General features: G+C 43.8%; 1 protein-coding gene across 2 annotated transcripts; it reads left to right on the top strand.

Moving 5' to 3' along the window:
* Positions 1 to 212: 212 nt before the first annotated feature.
* SPATA24 (spermatogenesis associated 24) lies at positions 213 to 7,271 on the top strand. Of its 2 annotated transcripts, none has more exons than XM_035110195.3 (6): positions 213 to 317; positions 1,975 to 2,040; positions 2,737 to 2,867; positions 4,944 to 5,014; positions 5,754 to 5,856; positions 7,089 to 7,271. In XM_035110195.3, the coding sequence occupies exons 1-6, from the start codon at positions 237 to 239 to the stop codon at positions 7,177 to 7,179; spliced, it is 543 nt and encodes a 180-aa protein (XP_034966086.2). In that variant the 5' UTR covers positions 213 to 236; the 3' UTR covers positions 7,180 to 7,271. The 2 variants fall into 2 exon arrangements, with proteins under 2 accessions (XP_034966086.2, XP_088523309.1); XM_088667183.1 differs by having other exon boundaries at positions 213 to 732.
* The last annotated feature ends 1,829 nt before the right edge of the window (positions 7,272 to 9,100 follow it).

The raw sequence follows: 9,100 nt of genomic DNA, 5'->3' as shown, positions 1-9,100 counted from the left end.
GCCAGCAGCTTCCTATAGGACGCTAGAAAGAACAGGCAGCTCTGGCCCCGCCCCTCTCGTGTTCTGATGCGACTGGGCGGAAGGGGCGGGTGAAGAAGTCTCGCGAGGGCTCCTGCCGCTGAAGCTCCCGTGATTCACGTTCGGCGCCGCTGCGTGATTGGCCGGAGGGGGGGAAGCGCGCGCACTTCCAACGGCCGAGAAGGAGCTCACGCGGGGGGGGGGGGGAGAGACACAAAATGGCGTCGTACGTGGCCTTCCAGCAGCTGCGAGACTTGATAGAGACGCAGGAGGCTTTGCTGGAGAGGCTGAGGCGGCAGGTGGGGCTGGAGGCGCCCTGTCTCTTCTCCCTTCAATAGAGGGTTGTGGGAAGTGACGTGCTGGTTCCCTTCGGTTGTCGCCGGCCACCGAGCTGGGCAGCAGTCCGTGAGAAACGTTGGCAAAAGGCCTCGCGGATGGAAGCTTCTGCAGGCCCACCCCCCTCTGTGCCTACCCAAGACTCTGCGCGCACAAATCCCACTATTATTATTATCATTAATTTAGACACTGAGCAAGAACACTGCCATTGCTGCCCGTCCTACTTCTCGCCATTGACTGTAAAGCATGGTGGTTTCATGCTGAATACCAGTTTCTGGGAGTGCGGACAATGGAGGATTGTTTACTTCGTGCCCTGTCTGCTGGAAAGAGGATTCTGGATCAGTTTTAGTCTGATCCAGCAGAACATGGGGATTAAATGTAGTGTGTGTGTTTGTGTGTGTGTGTTTGTATCTCCAGATATAACCTCCAGCCTCAAAGTGTACCTTTAAAAGACCAGTTGCTGGAGGGCAGGGATGATCATGTGCATGTGGGTTTTCTAGAGCCATATGGCTGGCTGCTGTTGGAAACCTGATGGAAGGCTAAATGGACATTTAGTCTAATCCTGCAGGGATTTTAATTATTCAATTTGTGCCTTCATGGCTGTGAAATGGAAGCAATTGCCTCCAAGAACACAATGAGATTTTATATCTGGTTTTAATTAAGGTGGTTGCCAAATTAAGATTTTAGCAGAGCCCCTCAACATGATGTAGCATCTAAAATAAAGCATACCAGTCATATGTGTGTAGTGCTTGTTGTGGGAACCTCAAAGTAAATACTGCAATGTGCTCTATGTAAGGCTGCCCTTAGGCCTAGTCTAGAAGCTCCAGCTAGGGCAAACTGCTGTGGCTAGACTGCTGCTGCGGTTAGATGGCCAGCAGCATGTGATACTGCTGTTAAAACTTCTACACTGGCTGCCCATATGCTACTGGAGCAGGTTAAGGATTTTGGATTGATATACAGAGCTCTGAACAACTTGGATCCAGGACTGCCTGAGCCATTATAAACCTAGCCTTGCCCAGGTACCAAGAACACCCCTACAGGAGCTGAGCATTTAGTGTTGCTGGTACCATTCTGTGGAACACTCTTCAAGCAAAGATCTGACAGGCACCCTCACTTTTAAAGGCTTTTCTATGCCAACAAGCCTATGCAGTTGATTAAAAATTATGATACTGCATGAGTGGCTGACGTATAAGTACGTTTGTAAAGAAAGTTGTTGTTAGTCGTTACAGTCATGTAAAATGAGTAGAAGCTGTTATGCAATAGCCATCAAACAGAGTGAGCTTAGGTAGATACAGATATGCCTATAGAAGTGAAGGCTTGGAGAAACAAAAAATTGAAACCATGCCCCCCAACCGTTTTTCTGTTGTTGTTGTTGCTTTGCTTCCAAAATGGGGAGGGATGGAAAAATAGGGTGGGGTGGGTTTTCCACAATTTTCTCTTTTTTCTGCATGCTTTCACATCTAGATATGCCTAAACCCACTGCAATCAGTAGACATAGATTGACCTAACTCAGCATAGGATCAGACTACAAAAATAACTAATATACATTCAGCATTTTTTCCTAATCGTAAGTCTCTTATACAAACAACTAATCTATAAAATGTAACATTCTTTTAACAGATAGCAATGCAGAAAGAAAACTCTGTAAGCAAGGTGGAATATGAGGCTATTATAAGGAAACTGCAGGTACCGTATGTGGCCTTCATTTAATAATTTATTTATGATATTTGTACTCTTTTCTTTTGTTAAACATAATCAAGGCAGCAGTAGAGATTGCACATTCTCAAAGATTTGTGCAAGTTCCCATGTAGACTCATGTCTTGCTACAATGTCAATTTTTAATATCGGAAGTTAGTATCTGAATACTTGAGAGTGAGGGGACCCGAGCGGTGCTGTGGTCTAAGCCACTGAGCCTCTTGGGCTTGCTGATCGGAAGGTCAGCGGTTTGAATCAGCGCAATGGGGTGAGCTTCCATTGCTCTGTCCCAGCTTCTGCCAACCAAGAAGTTCAAAAACATACCAGTGCTAGTAGATAAATAGACAGTGCTGTGGTGGGAAGGTAAATGGCGTTTCCATGTGCTCTGGCACTCATCACGGTGTCCTTTTGCGCCAGAAGCGGTTTAGTCATGCTAGCCACATAACCCGGAAAGCTGTCTGGACAAACACCAGCTCCCTCGGCCTAAAGCGAGATGAGCACCGCACCCCATAGTCAAAGTTTGACTGGACTTAACCAGCCAGGGGCCCTTTACTTTTACTTTACACCCAAGTTGTGGCATATTTTCTTTGCCTAATGATGCAGTTGAATACTTCCTTTTTTATAATGTTGGTTTATCTGTTAAGCAATCTAATAACTTGGGTTTTTCAACTGTATTCTAATTTACAGAAGGAAGAGGAAGAACATGCAAAGACAAAGAGTAATCTAGCTATGGAATCCGAACAGCTGGAATTTGCCCTTGGGGAGATTGATGTTCTGTCAAAGCAACTTGAGAGGGAGAAACAAGCTTTTGACACTGCGTATGCTTGTAGATTGGTGTGGGAATCTCTGTGAAGAGAACAGGCTCAAGTTTTGTTGTCTAAGAAGGGGAGTTGGTGACATGATAGTTACAGTCTCCCAGAAGACCACTGGCTAGCCAGTTCCCAAGGGACCAGCAGCTGCCTCTCCCCCAACCTCTGAACAGCCACGCACGTGCAAGAAAGGAACAGTAGCGGCTCTGGAGAAAGGCAGCTGTATCTCTTTCTACTCTTGACCACTTCTGGCAGTTCAGAGGCTGGAAGGAACGAGAAATCTGTATCCTAGCACCTGTTTTAACAACTGACCAGCTGCTCCCTGAGTCTTCATTCTCCATTATAAGAAGGTGCTAAGATTTAGCAACTGCTGGATAAGACCAGCGTATACAGCAGCAGGCTACATGAGCCAGTAGCCTGACTGAGCTGGAAGTAGGGTTAGTATTGTTAGGCATGCCAGAATTTTCCAAGCTAAGAGGCTTGTTTGCTGCAATGCTAAGCATGTTTTCTCGCAATTGTGCCCTCGTAAACATGCTTAGAATTGCAGTCATACAGCGTGCTAGCCCTACAGCAGTGTCCTCTACCATGATGTTTTGTTCTGTTCCCGTTTTTTATTTCTGCCACCCAGCCCATCAGCATTCTGTGCTCACACTGAGAATATTCAAAATAAAAAAAATTCCTTCCAGCAGCACCTTAGAGACCAACTAAGTTTGTCATTGGTATGAGCTTTTGTGTGCATGCACACTTCTTCAGAATATTCAGTCCACATTGTACTATTTGGGGGTTTCCCCCTTAGGGCTGGCTATCTATCTATTTTTACTTCTGTAAATGTTGGTACTCCCTCAAGCCTCTTGTGTGTAGATGGTTATTGTCAGGGAGTTGTTGCGGCTACTCCCGAGTAAAGACGCTCCAGTCCGTTGTGTCTTTAAAGGTTTTGTTGTGCATACTATTTACAGTGCAGAGATAGCAGAAAATATGGCCTCCTAGTCACTCTCAGAACCCGGCAATGGTGTCCGTTGGCTTCGGGGCCGGCATAATAACCTGGGCACCCCGAAACGCCACCCCTTCGCCCTGCATTTGGGTGCCGGAAGGAGTGGTGCCCCTTCTTCCCTTTGCCAGCTAGAGCAGTGCCTGGGTTCAGACGCCTCCCTGAGCCGTCCCTCCTCCACTTGTTGGTCAGAGTGGTGCAGGGGCTCTGATGCCTCGCTGAGCCCTCCCCCATTCCGCTTCCCCCTGACCCGCTGCTAGTGCTGTTGCTGGGCAAAGTGCTGGTCAGGATAATGGGGGGGGGAGGCTCCCTGTAGGGAGTCCTCCTGACAGTTATGTATGAGATATTTTGGTTATACTGTACAAGGAATGGATCCACACTTTGAGAAAGAGTTCAGTACTGTATAAGATAAAGCTTAGATCAGGGGTCCCCAGACTACGGCCCGGGGGCCGGATGCAGCCCAATTGGCCTGCCAATCCGGCCCGCGGCGCCGCACGCCGCCGCCCTCTCTAATGGCGCGCAGCGCGGCAGCGCTCTTCCAGGTCGGGGGGAAAAGCGCCGAAAATCCTTTGTGCGCATGCGTATGGGCCTCTCCCGACCCGGAAGAGGTCATTTCTGGTGCACTTCCGGGTCGGGGGAGGCCCATACGCATGCGCACAATGGATTTTCGGCGTTTTCCACCCTGGAAGCGTGCCGCCGCGCCAGTAAGCGCCCGTGCACAGGCGCACGCTCCCCCGGCCTCCGGCCCGCCGCGCGATCGGCGCGGTGGGAACCGGCCCAAACGCCGGTAAGTTTGGGGACCCCTGGCTTAGATCCTGTGAAGTGGTGTATGTGTATGTTGTCACTGCAACAACATAACAGAAACTTAAAGGGGATCAGTGTAACATACACATATAAATCTGTAGCCTAACTAGCATTGTTCTACAGATCAGTCAGCTCCATAATTACAAAGGTCAAGTTTCCAAAGGTGCATAAGGGACATGTATGACTTGCTTCCGATCATCTTATCTGACAGTTAACAACATTTGAACTACTTATTCCAGCTGTGTTTGACGGTATTGGCATGTGTGACTATAATAGTTTTCCTTCTGTTGTAGACTTTCTCGGGTAAAAAGCAAAGTGCAGAAGGAATCAATCCAAAAAGACAAGCTGTTGAGCAAATGCGCTGGTAAATTCACTAGATTATATTATTGTCTCAGACTGAGGATTACTTGAGAAATTAACCCTTTTAGGCACTTTAAAGGATGGATGTCTGAAAGCCTAATTCCTCAAGTAAAAGTGTATACTTAAAAATGTTGGCAACCAGGCACTTGAAAACAGGTACCATGTATGTGTGTATGTATGTATGGTTGCAGCTCCCTATCGTCCTGCACTCGGGGGCATAGACACATTTTCATCCACTTTCTCTGCACCTTGTGTATTCTGTCAATGTCATGGGCCACTCAGTAGGACTGGATCTGGTTAGTGCAGGCAGTCCCAAAATTCGGCCCTCCAGATGTTTTGGACTACAATTCCCATCTTCCCCGACCACTGGTCCTGTTAGCTAGGGATCATGGGAGTTGTAGGCCAAAACATCTGGAGGGCCGCAGTTTGGGGATGCCTGGGTTAGTACCCTGCAGACACTTACACTGCCTTGGGTTTCATGCTGGAAGAAAGGCAGGATATAAATGTAAGAAAATAAATAAATATGTCTATTTGTTTTTTTTATCCTGGGCACAGAATTCGGTTTCTAGAGCATGTAGTACTTATAGCACTACCTATTTGGGTTGATTATAACCAAACCAGAGTAGTAATACAGTTTGAAACTTTACTGGGAATTCTGTGTACATAACTATGTTTTGTGCCCTTTGATTTTGATATTTAGAAAGCAAAAGCACAAATCAGTGATTTCCAAATTCCCCCTACAGAAATTGAGACCCATATTCAAAAACAGGAGGACGTTCTGAACTACAAAGAAAATGAGATCAAGGAGCTGCAGAACTTCATCAACAACCAGAAGCAAACATTAAAGTAAGTATTTCGGGCTGGGATGTCTTTAACAGGAGTCAAATCTATATTTTTTATCTAAGACACTTTTAGTAGATTCTTTGAAAATACGTAGGTAACTGAGTTAACTATTTCCCTTTTATTACTATTATTATTATTAAATTTATATATCGCCCTTCAAGAGATCCCAGGGCGGTTCACAGAATACAATACAAGATAAAACACAAGTAAATAATTAAAAGAAAAGAAAACAATACCCTCCTTCCCACAGATACATTTAAAAGCTGTAGGATCTAAGTATTTCTTTTCATTTTTAATCACAATTTTCCTCCACCTGACGCTTCCTCAGATCTCAGGGTGTGGTGTGAAATAGAGAATACTGCTTACTGAGACATTTACACCCTTCCTTTGGAATCACTGTCTAAATAGATATTTTTACATTTATCCTCAAACTTGTTTCGTACTATCAGGTGGCGTCCCCTTCTGTTTTCTGTTTGTGTGCATGCTTTCCTCCATTACTTCTTCAAAGACAAAGGTCCAGTTTGGAAATCATGATAAATTTCAAAGCGGAAGCTTTCACATCCATTTAAAAAAAATAATGAATGGCAATTTAGCATTATGTTTGAACTCTAAGCTGTGGTTAGTTTTAATTTATGAATTGTAGAACTAAACCAACTTCATATACCAGCTTTGTTTGTTTTCTCCCCTGGGGTATTTTCCTGCTTTCTTAACTGTTCCATCCTTTCTGGGTTGCTGTGCTGCTAGTGGTTGCTTAGTACTGTAACTGTGGTAAATGCTGATACTAAAAATGAGTGGTCTCCTGTTTGATAGGCATGTGTTTCTAATGGAGTAGGTGGAAGCAGTAACTCATTTGAAGATCCCTTGGCAAAGAATGGGTGGTATCCAGCTAAGTTTTACTCAGATTCATTGAAATTAATTAACATTAATCCATCAGTCCATTAATTTCAGTGGGTCTACTATAAATAAATTTCATGGAATACCAACCAATGAAATTTATCATACGAAGTCCAACATTCTGTTTTTCTTTATCAATTGGTTTTATATTGAAAGGAATATTCAGGAGTCGCCACACACATAATAGTCTTATATTTATTTTTCTGGTATTTCACATGTGCCACAGATCAGCAAGTACTTACAGTAGATGTCTATTTTCACAAAGAAAATTGCAAATGTTCTTACAATGCGCTTTCTGGTTTTTGTTGTTGTTTTGTTTGTTGTTGTTGTTTGTTTGGCAGAAAACAAGCATCTGAATTCAAGATACAAAAACAACAGGAAAGTTACATAGCAAAAGTGCTTGGGAGAAAGAACAAGAAGGATTTGAAATAACCATAGAAGCATTCCCTTAAGTCACTTGATTCTAATCTTGTCTTTCATGTGTTGAAATAAAAAATGAACTTCTAAGTTTTTCCACCAATAAATTACTCTGCCTGTAATTTAAGTGAGATATTCAGCTCTAAATGCCAACTTTCCCTACTTCATTCTGTCCAGTGGGACCAATGTTGGATGTATTAATTATTGTACATGTTTAGGTGGACAAAGACTACTGCATTGGATTCTGTATATTTAAGCATAAGGCACAATCTTTTCCACCTGGATATGAAAGGCAGTCAAGACCCCAGTGATCTTTAAAGCATCTGTGGGTTTTAATGAAATCACTACTACATAGTGTAGTAATTCAATAACTATGTATTTAGGGTACTTTAATACGTTGTTCCTGGTGTGGGTGGGACTATGAGGTTACCATTGCAACCCTGTACATGTCTACTCAGAAGTAGGTCACACTTAGATTCAAAAGATGCGTAGGCAAGTGAGTAAAGAATTGCAGGAGCTCATTGCTAAACTAGCACATGCCATTCAAGGCTGTCCATCATTTTCCCTCTTTAGCTGTTAACAGAAGTGAAAGAAACATTTTCAAAGGGAAGTGGCATCAAATGGAAGAGAAAAACAAATAGCTTCAAACAGTTAAAAGGCTGCCACGTGGTATATCTTCTCAAAGCCACACTCTTCTTTCCCAGCCCTGGTTTTAATTTAAGAGGAGGCTACAGAGGGGGAATCTGCAGATGCAGCTGGAATCTTACGCCTTAGCTGCAAAGATTCCTCCCAAAAATGGGTCTTGAATTCAGCGCTGAATTTGCAGCAAGGATTGGATGGGAGCTCTAGCCAGTGGAACCAGGAGTAAATTAGGACCCCTATTGCACCTGATGGGGCCAGAGGTGACCCACGTCTGTGCTAGATACTCATTGGTGACGGAAAGACTCTGTGTACGTGCTCCAGGGCATTTGTATCACATATTCCAGGATTGTGCTGCAGGCAGCAATCCTAAACACCATTGCTAGGAAATAAGCCTTACTGAACTCTCTGGAACTTCTGAGTTCCATGCATAAGATTGCACCAATCTTTATAGCTTCACTTTGGCCCTTTTTTGCATGATCTTTTAAAAACACAGTTGTCAGTTCTTTTATTCCCTTAAACTGGTGCTTCTTTTGTAAAGAACATTTATTTTCCAAACACTAAAGTACAGTACAGTACAATGTTTTGTACCTGGGATTATGCACTGCAAATTCTAGGACAGGCATCCCCAAACTCGGCCCTCCAGATGTTTTGGGACTACAATTCCCATCATCCCTGACCACTTGGTCCTGTTAGCTAGGGGTGATGGGATTTGTAGTGCCTAAAACATCTGGAGGGCCGAGTTTGGGGGTGCCTGCTCTAGGATTGTATATCCTTTGCTGTTGCCCTTGTAAACTTCACCTGTTTATGTGGGTATTGTGGGAACCAACTATTGTTCTCTGTGATGTTAGTGATAGGTAAACTTTTTAGTTTGAAAACTCTACTATGACACTTAGTGTGGTGTGTGTATTTGTATAGCAAATCCTTACCTTTCCAAAAGCAATATAAATACCCACTTATCTTCTCTGAGGTACACTGACTGGATTTCTTGTTTTTCTCCAACCCTACAACAGAAGATTTAAAAAAGAATAGAAGGGAGAGAAAATAGATGAAGTACTGAATTGTATTAGTCCTTCCTTAGCCTGCTAACCACATGTACTTGTATGTTTCAGGATACATTCAAAAACATTTGCAGTGCTTGAAGACGTTCTCATGTAGTTTTAAGTTGAGCAGGAACCTCCAACCTTCTGATCGGCAAGCCCTAGGCTCTGTGGATTAGTAACATCATAATAATAGTTACTGAAGGGCAATTCCCTAAGGCATGTAATTGAAGCCTCAGCAGTTTGTCCTTTTTGTT

The sequence above is a fragment of the Zootoca vivipara genome, chromosome 3 (assembly GCF_965207765.1).
Source record: "Zootoca vivipara chromosome 3, rZooViv2.hap1.1, whole genome shotgun sequence".
Lineage (NCBI taxonomy): Eukaryota > Metazoa > Chordata > Lepidosauria > Squamata > Lacertidae > Zootoca > Zootoca vivipara.
The sequence above is the reverse complement of the archived record's forward strand: the minus strand, read 5'-3'. Positions and strand labels throughout refer to the sequence as shown.

Excerpts from the sequence above, each read along its gene's own strand:
- SPATA24 (XM_035110195.3), top strand. The coding sequence starts at position 237 with ATGGCGTCGTACGTGGCCTTCCAGCAGCTGCGAGACTTGATAGAGACG. Across the intron at positions 2,041-2,736 it reads CTATTATAAGGAAACTGCAG|AAGGAAGAGGAAGAACATGC; the intron begins GTACCGTATGTG and ends TCTAATTTACAG. Across the intron at positions 5,015-5,753 it reads GCTGTTGAGCAAATGCGCTG|AAATTGAGACCCATATTCAA; the intron begins GTAAATTCACTA and ends TTCCCCCTACAG.